The sequence below is a fragment of the Pseudopipra pipra genome, chromosome 3, assembly GCF_036250125.1.
Source record: "Pseudopipra pipra isolate bDixPip1 chromosome 3, bDixPip1.hap1, whole genome shotgun sequence".
NCBI lineage: Eukaryota > Metazoa > Chordata > Aves > Passeriformes > Pipridae > Pseudopipra > Pseudopipra pipra.
This window is the reverse complement of record NC_087551.1, coordinates 59,954,104-59,978,109: the sequence shown is the minus strand read 5'-3', so window position 1 is coordinate 59,978,109 and position 24,006 is coordinate 59,954,104. Positions and strand designations below refer to the sequence as shown.

The following is a 24,006-nucleotide window of genomic DNA, read 5'->3' as shown; positions in this document are numbered from 1 at the left end:
ACTGTTTAACATCATCCTGTCTAGTGCCTTTTCAGAAGGCAGAATTTCTTCCATGTTATGAAGTGTTCTTCTTATTGAAAAGCTTAGAACTGATGCCACATGCAAATCTCTCAGAGGGCAGCAGAGAGTGCTATTCAATAATCAGTTATTTTTTCAGTCTGGTTCTCTCTTTTTCAAGTTTTAAAGAAAAATTGAAGAGGAAAGCATGAAAGGGGGGGAAAGAAGTATTTTACTCCTTCTGCTAATAGGAAAGAACCCTCTGTCCCCTGCAAATTGAGTGGTGTACCAAATACAAGCTGGTGTGGGACCCTAAAAATAGACATGAAGAGCCTTACACCTCATTGTGAGTTTGACAAGTTCATTTCTCCTGCCCAGGTATCTCAGATGTACATTGCTTCAAGGCTAGTGGCTGGGCAGATGAGGGGTAGTTCCATAGCACAGCATGGGGAAGGTGGCAATCACCTGCTACCAATTCCAGAATTCAACACACTAAAATTCCTCCTCTGCTGTTGCTAACTCTACAGGCAGAAGCAGCACCCTCGAATATTCACCAGGGTCAAACAAGCAGAATAACTATTTCTTTATGCCAGCCAGATTAAAGTATGTGGCTTTTCTTCTTAAGAGACAAAAGAAAAATGAAAACCTTGGTGGAAAGAACATGATCAGCAGGGATCTTGTGGTATCAGAAGAATCGGAAAATTCTAGATAGGGTTGGAATAGGAATAAAGGGAGGGAAGCCAGAGAAAGCAAATTATAGTAGTAAACCAGCTGGGAACTAAATCCAAATAAATGAAGATAACACCTAGCCTAGCAAGTACTGAAAGAAAACAGGAAAAGAAAGGAAAGAAAAAGGAAAGAGAACAGCCCTACTTTTCCTATTAGTGCAGTATTTGAAAATTGAGAGTTTGCAGTGAAAATTAAACTTTGATGAGGACACTACATAGTTGGAACCATTTTACTGTTCCTGTTGGGATTGAGGCTAACTAGCAAATTGAATATGAATTTTTATCTTATATGAAATCTTTTCCTCAACTTGCAATTTCCAAAATTTCTAAACTGTTGCAATATCACACAAGCACTTAACAAAAAATAGAGAGAAACACACTCTAAAAACCCCATGGGTCTGGTTTAAAAAAAACAATCAACCAACCAAACAAAAAGACCCAGAAAAGAACCATCTCTAAGAATCAACTTTGGCAAAGAGATATTAAGCCTTTAACACAGTTAGATTGTTACGGAATGAAAACAGGTCCTTTGAAAAGGCATGTTTTATCTTTCTATTTACAAGGGAAGGTCCTTATCTGGACAGAAGGCTACCTTCTGTCAATACAGGAATGTTCTTCTAAGTGGACAGATTTTGCTGAATCTAAGATTACCTGTCCCAGAGAATAAGTTGCCAGGAGTTCAAACAGGAGATGAACAAGAAGTAGAACATTATTTCAGAATCAGAAAATCTTGGCTAATTGTCTTTTCCAGCCTTCCATAATTTTAGTTTGCCTAATTGTCAAAAAAATAGCTTTAATAATTTCTTCTCCTCTTCTGCACCAACACATTCTCTGTACATTTCTGGCAGTCCTCTGTCTCTCTGTGGTATCAATTTTCACAGAATTATCCACCATCACCCTGTCAGGAGTGGTTTGGAGTGTGTATTTGTTTGACTGGAGACATACTTCTGGTGATGGCATGGATAGACTACTGAACTTGGGACTCCCAGGCTCAGTTCAATGCATTAAGTATGAAGCCAATTGTTCTTTCCATCATGCTTTTTAAAAATATCTACAGATTTTGTATTCAGTGATCATCTCTCTTCTCGCTATAGCTCACTTCTACACCTCAGCTAAAAAGCACTAACCTTTGGTGATATGTTCAGTAGGACACATTTACCTTTAATTTTTTCCCTGCTCTCTGGTTCCTGAGATGCTTTTCTCAACTTTCTGACCTGCTTTTCTATATCTTGCCAACCTCGAAGGACCAACTCCTCTACTGCTAAAGGACGAGGTAGATTCATATAGCTCTATAATGGATTTGTGTCACCTTACATCAGCAGCAAATCCAACCTGTCAAGTCTAAAAATGTGTCCAGGTTCAGTATTCCACTTAGAGCCTCCCCAGAGAGGCACAATCTGGGAATAGCTTCTCCCAGATTTATTACATGATGCCACAAATAATGGCCAACTCTTGAGCAGCTTTTGTGGTTTTCACACCATAATGCAGACTTGTAACTTGATGTCTAAAAGACATAGGTATATATATAAGTTTACTGTATTTCTCAGAAATGCTTTGCAAAGTTCGCACAGGTTATAAATAAGTTTTCAAACTTTATCCTCTTAAATACCTTAAGATATTCTCTGATGAGAAACTAGTCATGCAATCCTAAGACAACCAGTGAAAAAAAAAATATACTGCACAACATACTTTTTCAGACCTAAGAGCATAAATTCGTCATGAAACCAACAGGAGAACCACAGAAATGCTATTTGTCTTAACAAAGTAGATATTTTTAAACATATTTTCTCTTGTACTGATAATGTGTGCTTAAAGGCATTTGAGATTGTCACATTATTTTTATTCCTTCATAAGGCAGAACTCTTCACAGTATTGTGTCTAGCTGCAAGAACCTTTTATTCTCTAGGTCACAGGTTAGAGCAGAGGAAGGAGTCAGCATTTGGCAGGTTTCCTTTCAAGAGATTAGAAATTTCTAGTGAAAAAATACTGTTATGTTTCTCAAAAATCAGTGCAAACAGGGATAAACAGTTTAAATAATGATTAAATAATGGCAATGTGTTAAGGAAACAGTTGCTCAAGCCTATGAAACTAAAAGACAGAGTAATTTTTTTTTTTTTGCTTTGCCACTATTTTGTAACAGAATTGTAAACCACCAGCAATGGTTGTCTGGTGGTTAATTAGTGACAGAACCACATTCAGCAACAAGCTGGTTTCTTGCTTACTGGGCTGGAAGAAGCTGGAAGCATTTACAAGGTGATGTATATGTGACCCATGGGAGGCATCCACAGGAAAGGAGACAACAGCCTCACAAAAGGCAGTTTACTTTGCCAATAACTCTCTGAGTCTCCAGGAGATTATTTACATAATCTGGTCATGCTTTCTATCTCTCAGAGCTCACCTCAACACCACAGTGTTAGTTGTCATTGGTAATGAAATTGCAATATGTTGTCTTAGATCAGATGTGGAGCCCCAGATTCTCTGTTACATGAATTTGTCTCACGCAGAGTAGCAAGCATAAAAAGACATTCACTTAAAGTAAATATTTTGTTAGTACGACCTGGTGCAAAACATTCCTTCACATCAAAAACTGTCAGGGAAGAGTTGTTCCTCCAGGAAAACCCATATTCTGTGCTGTTCTCTGCTAGAAAGAGCAACTAGAAGCCTCATCTGGCTAGGTATAGGAAAAAACACTTGGCATCATTTAAGGAGCTCTGGCATATACCAGGTAAAAACAACAGTATGTGGGGATGTATAGCAAGTGTGAAAAAAGGGCTGCCTTTTGCACAGTAAGTACAAAAAAACCCCACAACGTACATATGCTTTTAACACCTGGAGCTTAAAATACAAGGCAAAGGTATAAGGTGAATGACAAATATGTTCTACTGCATATTCTATATTTTTCAATGGTTAAAATGTTGGCACATTTCAAGATAGGTGGTCAACCCTTCCCCCAAAAGCATGCTCTGCAAGCCAAGAATTGTTGCAATATATATCTGTCATTAGGTATCCATATGCTGCCTATGACATAATAAAAGTTGATTCCTGAGCTACGATACGGACATGATCTTAATAAGTGAAAACATAATAGAAAGAGTTTAACTCAAGTAAAATTATCTAGAAAAAATTTAATCTAGTAAGTCATGGAGATGAAAGTTTTTACCTGTGGTAGCTAACACAAATCTTGCACTGTCCACCCAGGCCTCTTTCAGTCAAGGGAGCAAGCAAAGAATCACCCAATGATTTTATTTTCAGCAAATGGTGATAAGGACAGTGTTGCAACCTGAGCTTGTACCATTATCACTTGCACACTCCCAGTGTACCATCCTTCCTTTTTTGTGAAGTCATTCACTTGCATCTTTGGGGTTTGTTTGCATTTAACTGTAAAGGTGGATATTTCATTCAAAAGACCTTCTTAAAAATCTTAAAACACAGTTTAAACTTCAGTAATTTTAAAAGGACACTTCAAAAAGTATTTAATCAACCCTCATCAACTTTCCAAACTGTGCATGATGCTATATGTTATAAGACAGATTTTGCTTCTAAGGTAGGTCATCAGAGTAGTGAAAATTTTCCCTGTATATCAGAGTAACTATGCTCCTTGGAGCTGTTAAGAAGTTTCTTTTTCTTACCTTTACATTTGGTAGCTATGACTGGTTAAAATCATCGTAGTATATACACAATCTAACTATGCAGTTTCTTCAGTTTAGAGTTCCCATTACATATTGAAATCCAGCTTTACCCAACTTTGTGAGCACATTTTAAAAACATATTTTGCCTACTCCTTATCAGTTTTATTTAGATCCAAGGCAATTTGCAGGGCAGCCATGACAGAGCCAGTGGCCACAGTCAGTTCCAGCCCTACTCAACACAGCCAAGGGGCAAAGAGCAGCAGAAGCTGCACAGCCAGAGCTGAAGTCACTGCTGAAGTCATCAGACAGGTCACCAGCAGTGCTACAAGCGTAGGAAAGGCAGGACACAGAGCAAACAAGTGTTGCTGGAGTCAGTGGCTCACTCAGCAAAGTTGTTTGGGAAAAGCTTCTTGTTCTCCACATATTTTTACAGGTGTGGTACCTGTAGCCTTGAAAGTTTTTATGGGTCATCTTGAAGGCAGTTAGATTTAGTGTAGGTGCTGGGAGCAGGAAATATTATTCTCCTCTGTCTTCTTCAGTTACATAAATCAGGGCAAAGTAGATTTTGGAACAATTATGTCAATCACAGTATTTAAAAATCATTTTGCACCATTTAATACTGGCATTTATACACTGTGCAGAACGGAAAGATCCTCCATGAGCATTACCTCATAGAGGTAGTACTCATTTCCTACTGAGCAGTATGAGTAGGAGAAACAGTCACAAATTTAGAAGAAAACACATTTATACTTGTAAAAAAATTGCAGTGTAACTATACCTTTTGAAAACGCTTTTCGACATTGAAGCCCATGGATGCAATGCAAACCAAGTGGGTAATAGGAAAAGCCACGTCTGATTATGTGGAATTGTTCAAGTGGTGATGTGCAATTCTTGTTCAGTAGTTTGGAAGAACTTGAACTCAATTTTAGTGCATCTTCTTTTGAGCAGGATGCAACTAGTCGTCTAAAATGTTCATCTTTCAGAAGCAGACTATGTCACATTTTTAGTCATCTTAAGTTTTCTTATGTTTGCCTGATATCTTACAATTTTCCTGCAAGCTAGAGTCATCTCAAAAATAAAAATTCAATCTAGGAAAATAGTCTACTTTGCTAGTTTCGATGTAAAAACATAAATTGCTTTCATACCTTTTTCCTATGTGAGTACACTAAGCACCAGGCTTTAGGTTTTGGTATACAGGCCAACTGCACCTGCACTACAAGCACTTTGCAGGGACTGAAGTAGGGAAAATTCACAGTTGCCCTCATCCATTTGTTCACCCTGTGCCAGGCTCAGTGCAACTGCAGGACACTGGTGCGGAGATGGGAAATGGTGATACCTATGACCTAGGGAAACCTCTGTGGTGATGGAGGAAGAAGGACAGAAGAACTCTTTGTGTCACAGCTGCCATTTTCTTCTCCCAGCTTTTCCCTCTGTTAAAAGATTTAGGGTAAGTTTGCTCTCTCTCTTTCTCTCTCTCACACCAGGCAGGGATATACCAAAAATCAGAAATAAGGCACAGAGAGCAGAAGAAATGAAAATTCTTAAACATTCCAATAGTAATAATTGGTCTAAAAATATACACTTTCTGCAGGAAGGGAGGAAAGGGGAGAATGAGGCCAGTGTTTCTTCTAGGTTTTATGTATTAAATTTGTACCCCTTCAGCATCTGGAACAATATGGCCACACAGGCCTCTTTTAAACCAGCCAGTCCTGTTACCAAGCCAGATGAAAGGGATTAATCCCAGCACAGTTGCACTCCCACCAGCTGCAACTCTGCCTCTCACCCTTGTGCTGGTCCACACTTGCACCCAAGCTGGATGTCACTGCGACACAGCCGTGGATGGGCTGATACAGGGTTGTATGATGGGTCTTGTGGATGGGGTATGTGATCAGAGAATGACACCCCCCTCTACAGGGGCAAATTTAGGAGCTCCGTTCTCAGACGTCCTGTGTACTTTTTGTATAGCACACAGGCAAAATCCCAAATAGTTGCTGATTTAAATAACAAGCATATTTAAGGACAGCCATATGTTTGTTAAATGGAAGCTCCATAATGAACAAATAATAAACCTAAAAGAGATTAAATAGTATAAATATTATAACTATAGACAGTCGGCAGATGACAGGCAGCAGGACCATTATGTGGGGAATCTGATTTAAGCAGAACGGGATTTTTGGCACCTATTCTGGAATGCAACACCTTATCCCACTAAAATACTTATATATTTAGCTTCTCACTTCTTCATATAGAAATTATGTAATCATTAAAATACAGTATCATGCTTAGTCATTTTGAGCTCATCATCCCTTAAGTCATAGATTTTACACATCTTCTCCTCTACTATGGTTTGCTTGATAATAGTATTTTCTATATATACTTTTAACTGTAACTATTATGAGAGCTTTGAGTAGAAATACAAAACAAGAACATATACTTTACCACAGCACAATAATGAATGAAAACCACAGAAATTTGTGTCTGAGAGCTTTTCATGTGCAGTGTGTCTAGGCATCTCTTTGCTGCATACATTTTTAGTTCAGTGACATAGAGTTAGCTTGTGGCATTTCTCACTTTTACCCTTGTTTGAATTCTCCAAAATTTCAGATTCTTCTTTTTATTTTTTTTCTTATTTTAAGTTTTTTTAATAGTGTAATGTGCTCACAGGTTTTGAATCCTTTTATTTGGAAGTCTCCCAGAACTGTATCACCAGTCTCTCTTTTTATTTACCTGTGAAGCAAAATTTTCCTTTCCATTCCTCCAGAAGTCATAAAACAGTTGTAGGTTAAACAAAAATATTTAACGTGTATGACAGGTCTTCCTGATATACTGCCAGCTATCTCTCACAGACATCCTTTTTGAGCTGTCTTTGCTTTACATCATCTCATGGCATACTGGATGGCAACAACAAGCACCCGTCTGTTCACGTGTTCTTAGGATGGGTGCCCATAGAAAGGAAATCCCTGTAGATAAGAAACCACATTAAATCAGAGAACAGCCAGAATGGAAAATAGTCCTAGATCTGTTTTATCTTTGTTGCAAACCAAGTTAGCCTAGAATGGATGCCAGCAGTAGCAAATGAGACACCACAGTGCATGTGAAAGGGCTCCCCTCTCCAACACAAATGCTCTTTTCTTATTTCATTCCCTGTTATTTTTCCCCTTGCTTCCTGACAGAAAGCTGTTCAAACATTCCCATTTTAGGGATGTTCTAAGCATAAGAAAGGCCAAGGTTCCCGCTGATTACTTTTACAATAAGAGGTATCCTAGACTCCATGACATCTTAGCTGAGGATGCTCATAGCTTTTTATATTCAGAACAGATCAGTAATCATTCAGAAGACTTTTCTGCCTATAATTTGCCAAGACTATGTTTAGTTTTTGGTTTTGGTTTTCAATCAGTTTTATTTGGGAACACAAAACAGAAGAACATAGTTCTTCTGCTGGCAGGAAGAAGATATGTCAATAGTTACATTTCTTTATTGAATCTTCAGGGGCTAAACACCAAAAAATCCATATGGTCTTTGGCATACACCTTTTCCTTACCTATCCAGGACCAAAGGGAAGAGCAGTAGAACATATCGCTGTCCAGAAATACTTAGAGCAAGCAGCTGCCCAACAACGGTAAAGAAATTTCCCAGGATTTGGTGGGACTTTTTCCTACTCCAAATGCAGATATATCATTAGGAGGATATAGTAGGCCCTGTGAACCTCTACCTTCATGGCTCATTTTAAACTCCCTTTATGCATAAGTTCTGTAACGAGGTTGTTAGAAAATTAATCTATACTTGATTAATTCTCTCATCTCTAGTTGAAGCATTAGCTGCTTCAGTGCCTTTTTCCTGTCTCATATGTATTGTCATTTTGACTACCCACAGTGGAGCCTTACCAGCTCCGTGATGTTTTCCTTTTCACTTCTCAAATGCAGAGAAGACAGTTCTCAAATCCTCTCCTTATTTTCTTTCTTACGTGATATTTCTTTGCATCAGAACAGCCTAACAGCCTCATTAAGAGGAGTAAATGCACAGATAGGTGGTATCAGTCGTTAATAGTTACTGAACAAAAACAGGCAGAAAACCAGTTTACCTTGGCTCAGTCAGGTTCTTGATCTGGTCTGGGCTCACCACACTACACAAGAGTGCTCAATGACATAAAATGTACATAAGAAAGGTCTGTATGTTACTAAGTCTACAGAGGTTAGTTGTACTGCAGGTGTTGCAATGATCAGGGAAGCACTTTTAGCATCCAAACGAACTTATTTTTATAGTCACACTCCAGTAATGTTTCTGCAACACTGAAAAAATTATATCTTACTATAACTCTGTTACGTCCACAAAAATGAAGGGTTTTTTTAAATGTTCAATGTCGTTTTCTACTGTGTTGCCTAATTTCATTGGTGAGTAATAAATTGGGTCTCTTTTGGGAATCTTCCCCACCCAACACCATCTGAGTCAAAAAGTTGCCGATTTCCAAATATATAAACAAATAAATAAAAAATTGTACATATGAGACAGAAAATCAACCTCTTAATCAGCAGTTTGGCCTATTATTATGCTCAGCATGTGCTAACAATACCTCCTGGCAGGCTCGTACTCTGATTCCCTGTGCATGCCAGAGCCTGACTGTGAGATAGATCTTAATTGCTACTGCTGTCCAGATCAAATCTAGAAAAGGAGTGCCTACTTCTTGCTAAAGATTTACTCACTGGACAATTACCTTAAGACAGAATAAAAACACTGAATTATCAAGGATCAGGAAAAAGAAATGCCAAACAAGCCAAAAGACTCGTACAGGATTCACTATGGGGAAATTTGGGGTTCTGCCTGTGTTTTCAGCCCTTTCACACCCATAGTTCCCACTTCTCTTAGGAGCTGAGATGGTTTGCAGTGTGTTGCTCCCAGAAATGTCCTCCCTGAATGAATTCCCCCTGTAGCTTTACGACACATGTCAGTCAGACAAACATATGTTTGCAAGACCTGTTCAGTAATTTCATTAACTGCAGATGTCAAGAACTAAGACAAAATAATACAGCACACATCAGATTGAATGTGGTTAACTAGGTTGCATTTAGTTTATTAATTTCATTCATATACATAGATGACTTTGAAAGCACCATGTGAAATAGTCAAGATAAAGTATAAGAAAATGTCACAGGAAAAGATTTCTATATGCAATGTGTCAGTGTACCTACTGTGTTTCATACATACTTTACATTGAAAACCAAAAAACCCACAGTTTTCAGAGGATATACACATTTTATTTTGAAATGGCAAGTTTCATTTATTAATATGTAAAAAAATAAATCTACAATAGCAACAGTGCAAACACATCAGAACTTGCATGGCATACAGAACACAAATGAATAAAAATTATTATACAAAGAGTTCAATGTTTCCTATGCTACTGGCTATGATGTGTACCACAAACAACAGGGTGAGGGATAAACTGCAACTTAAACAGGAAGATGAGCTGCATATTACTGGCTCTGTCTTGTATGGTCTCTCTATTTCAGGGGGTAAAGCTGTCATGCCTTGGATCTGCAATTAAAATAACAAAAAATGATCAGAGTTTTGCCACATAGGATTAGAAAACTATATTTTGCTCTTAAGCTAGCTGGAACTTGCATGAGAATCTATTGTTAGTTTTGTACTGGGGTTATGACTCTTATTGTGGAGACATCAAGCTCAGTAAAAATATTGATATATTACATGCCAAATGATCAGCCAGTGTGCACATCCTATGTTTTCAGCTCAAGAGCAGCTGTGTACATTGGCATCTTCTCCAGTAAAGCAAGGTTATGCCATGGTTGGTTGATTTGAGTGACCTTTTTTTGTTTTGTAGGGTTGTTTGGTTGGTTTGGTTGTTGTTTTCATCCTTCTGGCAGAAAAAATCGGAAGTTTACAGTGGCACAGTGCTACAGGGATATAGGATGATATCTGAATATGTTCATTTCTATGTACAAGGCTTACACTTCCATGTACAAAGCAGCTAATTGTGTACACAGTATTTCACGGAATCACAGACTGACTGAGGTTGGAAGGGATCTCTGGAGGTCTGGAGGATCTAGAGGATCTCTGGTCCTGTGTCCCTGCTCAAGCAAGGTCACATACAGCAGTGTTATGTTTCTATAAACTGAGTGTTTTCCACTTTCCCCTTAGAAGTCAGTGCAATTTTTATTGGATTGGACATAACTACATGTTTGTTATGGTTTTGACATGCAATTAGAGACATTTGTATGTGCTGCGTGGCTTGCTTTTCCTAAATGTACTCCCTACATATTAAAGAAAATAATCTCTGCAAAAGCAAGCTCCTGGGCACAAACACTTTTGAAAGTCTGAATGTCCACCTGTACAGCATGTGCTTGCTTTGGGTTTTTTTCCATGTTCAATTGTTCTGCACTGCAGAAAAAACCCCAAACACCTAAATATTGACTTAATCTTCGCAAACACAGCATGAAACTAAAATTGAACAAGGGACCATTACTATAGAAGGATGAAGGTATTTTCAACTCAGTTCCTCTGCTTCAATTTTTTTTCAGTCTTTTAACAACTCACGGACTGTTTGGCCATTCACGTTAAATTTATTCTTGATTTTGATGCGAATGGTCATTTTAGTGTAATATCACTAACGAGTGAAGGGAAAGGAAGGAGTCCTAATCTTAGCTTTGATGAATACGCCCTATTCATTTGAAATAGGAAACTATGATTAAAAGGAAGAACTAAGAATACCCAGTTCAGTGAGCTCATTCTTTGATTATGTTTTTTAAGTTGTAAGTGTTGCTCCTTCATCCTGTAAGATAAAGAGGAACAGCATTTTCCAGAAAGTATACCATTAGAAAAAAAGAAAAAGCAGTTTATTCCTGCTTGATAAAATTTCTGTCATCATCTTAACTTGTCCTCTCACAAATAATCAGTGAAAGAGCGGATATGCAACTGCTACTGCTCAGTTGTAATGATCAAGAAGTTTAACCAAAACTGGTGAATAACCACATGTACTGTCAATAACTACTTTTCACACGAGGGCTATGATGGGACAAATACTAGAAAAAACACAAAACCTCTTTGATTACTTATAGTACAGAGTATTTCTTGGACATGCCATGGGCAGAACCATCTAATAGATGTTGGAAAAATCTGAGAACACCACTGCAGGAGGGGCAATTTCTCCACCACCTGAAAAGACTGCGTGACATGCTATGAGGCACCACAGGCTGTTTTCCAGGGTGAGGAGAATGAGGCAAATGTCCTTTCCTAGGAAGTATTTCATTAGTAGTATCTCCTGTCCGCTCTGGTATACTGGTCTGAAATCACCATAGGAAATAAGCCAGTAAAATCAGACCATCTCCCCTTCAGAGCAGAAAATCTCAAAAAGGTAAAAGAGCCTTGAACTTGGAGTCTGTAAAGGAGTTCAAACAAAAATACATATTTTTCATCATTCCTTTTGGGGATGATACTACATGCACTAGCCCGTCTTAATGAGCACACATCAACACTAATGATGACAGCTTTTCCCAGCAGTCCTAGAAAAATACCAGTAAACATTTAGAATAAATAATAACTTACTGGGCAATTATTTTTTATCTTACAGGCTTTTTTCATCAAGAGAATAGGGAAGGGAAACCTATGGAAGATAAAATCTTACAAAGGTGCACAGGGGAAACAGACAATACAAATGTACTTTCTTTGGCCCAATACTATAGACTAATGTGTGATACAAGATAAACAGAAAAGCAAGAGATATTGGAAGAGAACATATAACTCTAGGTTGTCTAGACGCCTGAGTTAAGAAAGTAGATTCTTGAGGCTACCTTATGCAGTCAATAAGCTTATCCCTAGAAGGTGACTCAGAGAGAAAACCCGATTTGGGTTTGAATGGGTTTGAATCATCCATCTCAAGACCCTAAAATAAGTCCCTGACCATGAAGGCAGCCAAGGAAAAACAGCTTCCTGACTCAGTCACGTAATCCGGACATGTGTGGTTACTCTCTGACCAGTCCCAACCACACTGAAAGACTCCATTCTTCTATTACTGGTCCCAAGTGCTGATCAAAACTCCAATTTTTCTCTTTAAATGCTTCTAGAACTCAAGTTAGGTGAAAGCATTGATAAAACTTTCTCATCATTTGTTATTGTATGTAAATGTAATATAGCCATGTAAACATTCTAAAGATATATAACCAGATATTTATTTATATACAATGAAAGAGACTAAATCACATTTTTTTCACGACATTGTTGCTTCCTTTTCAACGCACAGACTTACCGACCATTCTGCATTATCTGTTTTTGAACACCTCACGTTCACAGGTAGTTTAAGAACAAGTTTATTATAGGAGAGACCCTCTGATCTGGACCATTTGAATTTGTTCATTGCATCCATAAAAGATAGGTTTTTATATTGCTTAGGACTCTTGATAATGAAAGGCCAAGTCCTAAAAAAAAAAAAAAATAATTACAATTAGATTTAAAAAAACCCAAAACATAAATACTACCAAGTTGGAACTGATGAGGAAAAGCTTTTGGAGAATCTCCTCAGAAAAATAAATGTACTATTACTGTGTATATTATGCATAGCTCACATTCACAGTTAAGTTCTATTCTACTGAAAAGTGAAGCAGTTTCATTGATTTTAACAGACTTAGGACTCTTAAGGACTTGCTGCCATACGCTTTTAGAAATGAAGGACTTCAAGAGTTACATTGCTGTTCTCTGATCTACAAACTGAATAAACAGGCAATACAAAACAGATCTTCTGCTGTAACTTCTCGAAAAAAAACAAAACCAAAAAAAACCCCACACCCTCTCTCTGAGGCTTGGCAGGCCAGGTTGCCAAGAAACATTTGCCATTAGAAAGCTGCTTCCAGATGGTTCTGCCAAGCTCTGATCATAACTCAGATAATAGGTCAAAACTGAGCCTAACATCACAGGAGTTGCTCTGACATGCATTGGTTGGTAGCAGAGAATAATTGGTGCGTGGACATTGCCTTTTGGCATGTTCCTACATGCTGGCTGCAAAGGGGTTTTTGGCCAGAGGTGGTATAGAGAGACCTGCTGCGCTGCTCTATTGCCCACACGTGGGAATCCTCCCATGAACAAATGGCAACAATCCCACTCCCCAGCAGCCAAAAGTGTAGAAAGGGAAGGAATGAGATTTCTTATCTTTCATTTAGTAAAGAAAATTAAAAAATAGTAACAAAGGAAAATTAGGAAAAAATCCAAAACAAAACTAAAGAAAATCTTTTCCATTCTTCCTGCTTTCTCCTTGTATGACTCTACTGGGATGAATGAAAACAATATGGTGGACAGGTCAAGTTCTTAAAAACATAAAATCCAATACAGCTAGTAGAAGAACAAGGGTATTCAAAACTTTATCTAAGTAACCTAATTAATATTTTGGTTGGAGCATGAGTTGTCTTTTCAAAGCACTTTAGATAACACTCTGTCTTATCTTGCAGTAGGCTGTCTCCCACTTGCTTTGGGTAAATTGCCTATGCCAGAGTTCTATGTCCACTATGTTCTTGATGTCCACTCAACCTCTAGGTATCGAGCACATAATTTTAATCAAACACCTATTTGACACTATTGTGGCCCAATTACTTTCATCTGAGCTCCTCATGATTTAAACCATTGAACAAAAATATTTTAAAGTGAGCTACGGTGCCTTGCTCCTGCTTCCAGTTTGTCTTCGTGTGTAAATCGAGAGAGACTTTAGAGGAGTCAGTGAAGCGATTCTAGTGTTAGACTGATACAAGAGAGATGAGTATCAGGTCACATATCCTTAGGCTGACAGAGCTTAATGAAACAAGAACTGTGGATTAGGTCATAAATACTAGAGGCATTAATAATCTCCTCTTCTAATTACTATTCCATTTGTGGCAGACAGTCTGCATACTTAGTCTATTCAGAACATCCTTATTTCCCCAGGCCAAATGTGCATTTTTTCCTTAAGTACAGTTATCATGAATGAACACTCAAGAGAGCATATATTTGTTAGAATATTTTCTTTCTAAGCTCAGAGAGACTCTTTTAGCTAGGACTAATTTAGAAACTGTTCTCTCTGTATTAAAAGAGGTCGTAAATGGAAATAGTGTGGAAAATTAAGTAGACATTCATTGCACCATGCATTCCTTCAAACTCTTCTTTCTTGAATGTAAATTTCAGAACTAAGACCACCAAGCCTGTACATCAAATTATTTTGCAGTAATAGTTTTATATGTTTTGTTAAGATAAACTGTGTAAGGAAAGACAACTTTTAAAATGTAAATGTGGTGACACACTATTAGTCTATCCATTTGATTTTAAAATCTTGCTATTACTTTAATTTAGTGCAACTAACAATACAAATTTAATTCACCTTTCACTGCTAATAGTGCATTTTACTTTTTACTGTTTAATTTTTTTTCTGCATTTCATTCATTTGGGAACTTTCCTCTTTTGATTGTTCTCACTGTTTACAATCACTTCGACTCTTGATCTGCTGTTGAGATGCTTTAATTTTAAGCATTATGAAGGAGACTTAAAACTTGAAATAAACTCTTTATTGACTTTTATGTATTCAAACAGATTCAACCTGTCTATACTGGACTTCCTACTATCTCCTAGCAAAATTTAAGTTTTATGTTAGATTCTGGAAATCATTCTTAATGAGTGATATTGTTGTGCAGCTCATCCCATTGACATTAAAAAACAGAAAAGGGAGATCCAACAGCAAACTGGGAAGCATTTTGTTTTCAATAAGAACTGTCGTGAAGAAGAAGACTTCTATGAATTTACTGGAGAAACTCCAACACTCTATATAAAATTCACCGATTGTTCACTGTCGTTTACTCCAGCAGTCAGCTGCCAGCTGAATTGCATGGACCTTTATGGTGATTATTATGGAACCTGAGTTGCCTAAATGGTAATGGCCCCCAAACCCCATCATTCACAGAAGGGCTATTTAACATTTGTGGAGTACTGAAGTTGACAGATCTTACAACAAAATAATATTACCCCTTTTGAGGCCAATAGTTAGATCTTGTGGGTTATTTTGATTAGGAACCAATGTTGATGAATGAGCTAGGGGTTTTTCTTTCTGACATGGATTTACTACTCAAAAATGTGCAGTGTTCTGTTTCCCTCAACAGTAGGAGTCCAAGGCTTGGGAGAGTGTGTCTTCACACAAGATTGTAAGCCCCTGTAGCCAACAGTTCATCTAAAAAGCTCTTTCCTTCTTCTTGGCTAGAATTCTAACACTGCTTTCATGTTTTTCTCTCTACTCACCTTGTACATCAACCTCTGATTCTTCCAAAGCCTTCTTTTACTGGTCCCTATCATGGTCCTTATCTACCATTTATCTTTTACTATGGACAATGTAATATTCTCTCAATCCCTTCCCTTCCTTTCTACCTTACAAATTCTTCCCTTTTTGTGCACTTTTGTCAGCAGAATTGCTGACAAAAATCTACTCAGGGTAATTCAATACTTATGCTCACAAACTCCTTTTTCAAAATTATTTCTCTATATATGAAATGTTGGTATGTTTTAATAAATTGATAGATTTAAAACATTAATATGTAGTCTACAAGCATAGATGGTTGGGGTAAAAAAAAAACCCTCATGTGAACAATATAATCTTTTTAAAAGGAGAAGCTGCTTTCCTATCAAAAGAAAAAAAAAGGCAGAGTAATTTGGCAGGAAAAATACTTATCAGCACAGCATATTGATCAAAAGAAAGCAGCATGAGTGATCATGTTGCACTACCAGAAAGAAAAGTTGTCTAAAAATTATTCTGTAACTTCATAGACAGAAGTAGAGGTGCTACACATATTCATAAACATTTTGCATACCTGACTGGTCTATAGATTTCCTTAACTCCAATGAACTGGAGCTGTTCCATTATATCTGGAATACTCGCACATCGGGTGAGGTTGATTCTTGGGTAATAGAGCAGATATGACAGGCACATTTCATTCCTGGTGCTCAGACCACCCTGAAAATGGGATTTTTCTTTTAATCAAGGTAGCATTGGAATCCCACAAATGAAATCACTGATTAGCATTTATATACTAATGAAATGTGTATCAGTCGGCCAACTCAGCAAGTTTATCTTGTATGCTAGGTTATCAAGTAACAAGAAGTTATTACACAATTAATTACAAAATATTTAGCAAGCTCAAGCAATAGCTTCTAAGATAAAAAGACAACAGAAAGAACAACTATGAATAAAATAAGACTCATATTATGTTGAAGAGTACTATCTGAGAAGTTCAGATTTGCTTTCAGTTGTCTCCAAGGTACTTATATCAACCATGTTTCAGAAAAGGGCTTCAAAGTGGAACAGAGGTAGAAAAAGCCTGGTAGGATAATTGATCTGTTAAATAAGAAATTAAGTAAGCATTGCCTAGTAAAATGGAGATTGGGATGGAATATGTATCTCTCTGGACTCTGCTTGTAAGTACTCATGAAGCTAAACAGTAAGAAAAAAAACAATTATTTATGCTAACAGACAAGGTTGACTCAAGAAAAAATGAGCACTAATTATAAAAGAATTAATTAGAGTAACATTTCTAGAAATAGAATCTTAAACACTCTTCCATTGAGTAACATGGGGCAAACAACTACTTTAAAATTAATCTTGGTAAATATGGAGAAGATTATGAGCTACATAATCCTAAGTCCTGTGTGAGTACGGTTCCACAAATCTCATGGAATCAGAGGAATGGGAATGGAGAAGACAAAACACATGAACCAGGGGCCAAGAGCTAGTGTGGTCACCACACAGAAAAACAGGACAAAACCTCAAAACCCTCCATTCTTGCTATTTTGTTTCTTAATATAACTACTGCATGTGCCTACATGCAAGCCATGATTCAAGGAGAAGTATCCCTGAGCTCACTGGATGCCAGGAACAGTTCTTCCCTGCAGAACAGAAACCCCTCAGGTCTCACCTCCTAGAGGTTTGGAACCAGTCCCTCCCCAGTAAGCAAGATCAGACCCAGGTGAAGGCAGCTATATGCCTCCCATAGGCATACTGGGTCTGGCATCACTCTACGTTTTTGTAGCCAACTGATACAGTCCAGCTCATGTGCCAGCACCCAAATTTCTTTTACCTCCAAAACCAAGTGGCTGCATCACAATGGCCAGTGCCAACCACTAAAGCTGCACCTGGGAGACTGCACTGACGTGTGCCAAACCTGAGCTGGACCCCCTTGATGGGGGAAGGGTCCTCGGCTCCTCTTCCCAGTCCAAAGGAACTGCATTCTGCCTGGATTCTACATTAGGCACAAAACTTAACAGTCCAGTAAATCCTGGTCATATATTAAGTAAAAATCAATACATAAGAACTGGCAATCACAATGTTGGGGAAAAACATGTAGTAAGTCCATTAAAATAATTCATTAGAATTTGCAGAATTTGCATGTAAATACATGTTGTGATGAAAGCATTCCTTATACTAGCAAAGTTTGACTTTTAAAGATTTTTTGTGAGCTGAAGTGCTTATTGTTATAAACTAGTCATATGAATGCCTTATGCTAGAGATAAGACTATGATCACCATCATTCAGAAGATTTTAAAACCTAAGAATCAGTGAAAGGAAAGATAATACATAATTACATGTACACAGGCCTTAACAAGTAAGTTCACTTTTTTAAATAGTGTTTTATGAAAAAGGTTTTAATCTCCAATATTGTCTGTGTACTTATTTTGATCCACTTAAATATTGCTTACCCATGTCATGCGAATTCGGTCCACAGTATTGTAGTGACATTCTGTGATTAAATTATCTCCCTGGAACACAAAATTTAGAAAGTTCGCAGTTTTGAAGCTTATTAACACCAACTTCAGGTAACCACAGATGACAGTGAGCACTTAAGAAATAAACATCAGAGCAGTGGATATGACTTTTTCAAAGAGAAGGGTTAAGTAATTGCCATGTGCTAAGGCCTTGGCACTTAGCATTCATATTATCCTAGATTCTCAGGGATACCCCATGGATTTAAATAGAGTCTTATTAAGACTGTTGTCTGCATTTTTTTTTTAAATAGCAGTGAAGGTGCCCAGTTATCATCCAATTTCTGGAAAATTATATACTAGACGATGCATACAAATGATTCTTGCTCCAAAGCTCATCCAGTGCTACTTTCCCCAGGCCAGTTTATCCTGCCAACTACAGCAGAAATATTTGGCAAATGAGGAAAAGAAGGTTTTCCACATCACAAAGGCAACTATTTCCCTGCCAAGCCTGGGAGTAGAGGAGTGGCAGGCAAAGACTTCACTGCATTGACAGATATGTATGGGAAAGGCTTAATACTTACCTTCTCAAGTGCATACAATTACCTTTTGGTGTCTTGACAAATTGATCAACTGTTTGCTAATACCTTTACTCCCTGTACCTAATCAACTACAAATCTCAAAATCACCACGATAACCAAGTGGAAATTCAAGTATTCAAGAACATAGTCAGACACCAAAAACCTGGTATTTTTGTCAACTTCATGTCACAAGGATGTCAAATATTTGTTTGGTTTGGTTTATTTTTCTTGTATCATCATCTTCCCTTATCACCCATTATACTTCCCTGAAAAAAATCAGATCACCCTTTAAAGGCTTAGATTTTCTCCTTTCCTGAAGGCTGTCTCATCACCAGATAAATGCCAGCAGTCTGTACTCCAGACCGCTGGAAGAAGGTGTATCAGCTTCATGTCAGCCAAATGGAGATGGAGGTTTCTGAAGCAGTATGAACTGGCATTGCTTCACTACTTCCAGCAGGAATATGCTGGTTCCCACCAGAAAGATCTATGGCTTTCATAGATTACGGACCGTATAAGGTTCACTAAAAGTGTTCCTTTCATGATATTTGATCTCTTGCTTCTAAATGGAGAAGAGTGTGTGAGCACGTGAAGAAAGCAAATAAACTGGACTCCACAAGCTAAAAGAAGGATACACCCTTGGAAGAGCTTCTGGGAAGTGAGAATAAGTAGAACTTACTTGAAAAATTATATTATTATTAGTTAATTGATTAGACTGTTATCTGAATTACACCAGATGATGTGTGCAAAACTGCGTTGGTAGTTTTGCATAAGATAAAAGCAAAGAAAGGCCTGAAAAAAGGCTCTCTGCTCAAGGTGGGTTTTTTTTCATGTTGCTGATAGTATCAGATACCTTTTTTAGTCTTTCTGCTGTCTACTCCCTTATGTTCTTGAATTGTAAGAGGCCTTCCTCTATAATCTGCATGGATTTTCTTAAAAATATTACAGGCTTTCTCTGCAAACCTGTCATCCTCTGCCAGCCCTCTTCCTAAACCTTTCAACACTTCTTTCCTGAAGGAGGTAACACCAGTTTGTCTTTGAAGTCCCTGTAGAGTACAAGCAGTTTGACTTCAAAGAGTAAATGCTGCACTTGAACATCCAGGTTTTGCTGTAGAAATTAAACTAGAAATTTAGCATTTTAGCTTCTTGCCTTTAAAGTACAAATATCAAAGTATCCCAGCGTGGGAGAAGAGACAGAAGAGACAAAGAAACTTGAAAAGAAGCCTGGAAGTTTAAAACCATGGGGCTCCTGACCATACTTGAAGTTCAATGATTTCATTGGTCTTTTCTGACATTTTGTGTCTGATCAATTCTATTAAGTAACAGGCTTGCTCCCATGCACCAGGATAAGCTTCTCTGCTGGCCAGATCTGGAGCACCCAGAGTGTGCAGCACTAAACTTTCTGTCTTCAGGCCAAAACATCAAAAAATACGCTGGCTGGAACTAATAAAAGATGAGTGAATAATTTTTAAATGAATGACTCACACAAAAAACCCAGACTCTTTTCATGTGATATCTATGGATAGCTACTGCTTAATAAGATAACTGTAGCTGGAAATTTTCTATACGTTATGTTACACTATTTTCACAAGCATAATAGATAGAGTTGTATGATTTCTTTTTCAAAAGGGTTGTGTTTACAAGTGAAACCTCATGTGGAAGATAAGCATGGAGCTTTCCTTCCAACAACAACAAAAAATGTGAAGCAAACAGAAGATATGGCTGATTTGTAGACATGTTTGCAAGGCTGGACATTTGCTGTGTGAAAAAATTGACGATGTGCTACTTGGTTCCAACAGCTCTGTAAAGCCATGCATTGACATTTCCATTATTCGTCTTGCTGGATGTACAAAGATGGCACAGCCAGGCACATGTGGGATTTGCTAATCTGCTTTGTTCAAACATTTGTGATAGTAAAGTTCAAATCAAGTAATTGTGGATATCAAACATACTCAAAGAATAGCTTGAATTGATGGACCAAGCCAGTTCTGTGGTGAATTGTGTGGACACTCCTGAGATAACGAAATTTTAATGCATTAGTCTGCAATAAGTGGAAAAACTAACAAAACATTCAAAAATTCTATGACGCAATGGTAAGAAATTTCATAGCAAAATTAATCCTACGTGTGAGAAAATGTTAGGCACATGATCTCTTAAAGAGTTTAAGGGAGAGAATGAAGTGTGTCGTACTGGCAAGATGGTTCTTTCTTCTTTCAGATACTGAAACTCCTGGAAGTTGAAGTCAAACTCATCATCATAAGCAAGCAGCTTCTGCTCCTCGCCATTATGGAAGTGGCGCATCCTGATAGCTCTGCCAGCAAGATGTGCATGAAGAAGGACCGCAAACACTTGAATCCCAGTAGGTCTCTCAGCACCTAGAGCCTGGCCAAGGGAAACCACTATTAGTGTGCCCAAATGCAAGGTAATGTCATGTAATGTAATGTACAGAGTGAAAATATATTAATTAATGCATTTTGCATTAACGCAGTTTATTGCAAAATGTAGTCTAGACTGAACCCAAACCTGTATGTGAAATTAAGGTTGTATGCACACAAAAAAAAAGGCTAGATTTTTTCTGTAATTATTTTTTACAAAAAACCCATGGTTTTACTCTTAGTACATACATTTTTTTAATGAAAATCAGCTAGACTGCAAATAATTCTTAACAGTTTAAGACTTCCAAGGGAATAATACTATAAAACCTGCACATTATTTTAGTGCTAATGGCTGATACCGGAGAATGTGGATTTTTATTGTGAAAAACAATTTCTATGTAGTTATGAATGACGTTGTCATCAATACCGTGCCAAGAGATGCACTTAAAATTGAGAGGCTGTAATTATAATATGCTCTATTTCCCATCTTCAAGTGAACTGGTAGTGAAATACTGTAAGTTCACATCTGAAATTTTTTCCAGGTCAAGAACATTTGAAAATTAACTTTTCCAAATTGATACAAATCTGATCTCACTCCCATTTAGATCTACTGATCTAAACTTCCAGTATGCTCAAGTTTGGTTCTTGTTCAGAGCTTAAGGTAGAAATAATCTCTTATCGCAGTACCTTTCAAGAACAGCCCTAGGGTCAGAAACCTCATGAAATAGATTACTCAAGTGTTTTAAGGCTGAAAAATGCTAGGAGAATATGCAATATTTAACACCTCCAAGAAGAAATCTAAATTCTGTATCTAATTTGGCCTTCATAGTAAACTAAGTTCTTGATTCAACCTTTCCTTATAAAGCACAAAGTATATGAGAATCAACCATGATACATTAATCACAGATCTTGGACAATACTTCTGTTACCCGTAGAGATATTTAAGTTATCTTAATGAAACCAAGTATTTAATAAATGCATAATTGTACTTTGGGCCATACAACAAAACCTGGTCAGGTCTTTATTTTCTGTGGTTGGTCTAAGAATACCTTTAATTTCAGGCTTTACCTCATCATTAGGAGCCTTTTGCACATGCACAGGTCTGAATTAGTCTCAACATTTTTTCTGGCTAGCTATTCCAAGTTATTAATAGCTTTGCCATGGAAAGCAGTGTATGCTTATATATTCAACACAAAATTAAAACATTGCAAGCACTGTGTCATCCAGTATTACTCATGTAAGTAAAGCAGCATGAACACCGAGCAGTCTTAAGACCCAATTCAAAAAGACTCAGCATTTTGGAGGGCAACATGTAGTACCAGATGCCTTTGCTCACATCAATCTTCCCAAGAAGTTAAAGTGACTCTCTAAAACTATTTCTATGAATGAAAACCAATGGATTTAGGCAGGGGTCATACCTCTTCCAGACATTCCAGCGTGCAGTGACCCTCTGACACAAATTCGGGCATGCCTGGTGGGATATTGTGGAAGAGGCTGACCCAAAGACCAGCTTCAATAACTCCAGCATCATATTTCCTCAAAACTGGAGTATAAATTAGCCTCAGACCAGAGTTATCTATCAAGCCTGCAACAAAAGAACACAGTGAGCCATGGCTATAAATCTGTATTTCAAACACAAAAAAACCAAAATCAAATTGTTTCACATTTTTCATGCTATGTCCTAAGTTTTTTACATGAAAATCGAGAAATCAACCTCAATAACCTGGAAATGAGTTCAAACTGTATTCAGGAAGTAATAAATAGGGGCAATCCACAGGACAGTTTTTAAGCACAGTATCTTGTTCTCTTTGGTGTTTAGATGTGAAGGAAAAATATGTACTCTCTGTAGCCCTCCTGTCCCTTCCACTGAGATATTCAACACGGATTTCAGGGAAAAGAAGATAAATCACAGGCAGAAGAAACAATACAAGGAAATAATAAGACCTCAAAAGGTTCCGTGTATGATTTTCATATTAAATATTTAAAGTAAAGCTTAAAACTTTTGTGTTTCATTTTCTTAAAAATTATCTTCTGCTTATGAATTTTATCTATTTCTTTGCCTGGAGTCCTAGCATTAATTATACTTTTCCTTTGCTTAGGATTGCCTGTTACATTACAGCATACCTCAAATGACAAAATATACCCCTTTTACAATCTCTCAAATTAAGAGAGCATCAACTAAACAGGAACATTTGCTTACTAAATCCCAAACTTGTACATAACACCAGTACCTTGAGTGAGGCAGACAAGAGAATTACAGGGTATTTTAATGCTGCACTGTCTCAAGAACTTCTCTTGATTTAAAAAATTAGTTTAAAGAACCAAAGCCTGCTGTGAAGAGGATGAGTTTTTAACAGTCAAAAAGATATAATCTATTTTGTTCACCTACATATGTTTAGCCACATGTTTGTTTGTGCAACTATTAATAATTATGTTACCTTCATCATCTAAATGCTTATAATTATTAGTCATTCATATTAATTGAGATACACACAAAAAAGATTAATTTGTATTTGCACAACTGCTACATTCTGGTAGTTCACTTTTTCTTTGTATTTATGAATAATCGCTGAAATAATTTCAAATTTTAAAATTAAAAATGCAAAAGGGTATGAAGTATCTCAGAGAAGGTAAGAGGCTTCCTAGTGACCTATATTAGTCTTCTAAAAAATAGACATAGCAGTGCCTGAAGCCAAATTTTACACCAATATGATATTACAGTCTATTTTAAGATAAGCAAATAGCAGAGGGACACAGCAGAGACTGTTACCCAGTCACTAAAATATCTAAGATGGAGTACTGTATATAATTATTAAGGAACAAAGAATATGAACTGTGTATAGCCAATCAAAAATGGTAATCAACCATTCTGCAATATATGAATCATGACATTTATGGTGATATATCCTATCCCACAACATCACAACTTTAGTATCTGGGAATCCAAACTCGCTCCCTTCCTGGAGCTATTCATAAAATCTCATCAACTTGG

The 24,006-nt window shown here is 37.3% G+C and overlaps 1 protein-coding gene across 1 annotated transcript in view; it reads right to left on the bottom strand.

Moving 5' to 3' along the window:
- Nucleotides 1-9,396: 9,396 nt before the first annotated feature.
- Nucleotides 9,397-24,006, bottom strand: part of MOXD1 (monooxygenase DBH like 1) — a 50,428-nt gene continuing 35,818 nt past the window's right edge. Inside the window, exons 7-12 of the mRNA XM_064649458.1 lie at nt 22,433-22,599; nt 20,830-21,021; nt 18,059-18,118; nt 16,177-16,319; nt 12,612-12,780; nt 9,397-9,886 (exon numbers count right to left, since the gene is read on the bottom strand). Coding sequence (XP_064505528.1) covers nt 9,722-9,886; nt 12,612-12,780; nt 16,177-16,319; nt 18,059-18,118; nt 20,830-21,021; nt 22,433-22,599 — 896 coding nt within the window. The 3' untranslated portion in view covers nt 9,397-9,721. The remainder of the gene's footprint in view (nt 9,887-12,611; nt 12,781-16,176; nt 16,320-18,058; nt 18,119-20,829; nt 21,022-22,432; nt 22,600-24,006) is intronic.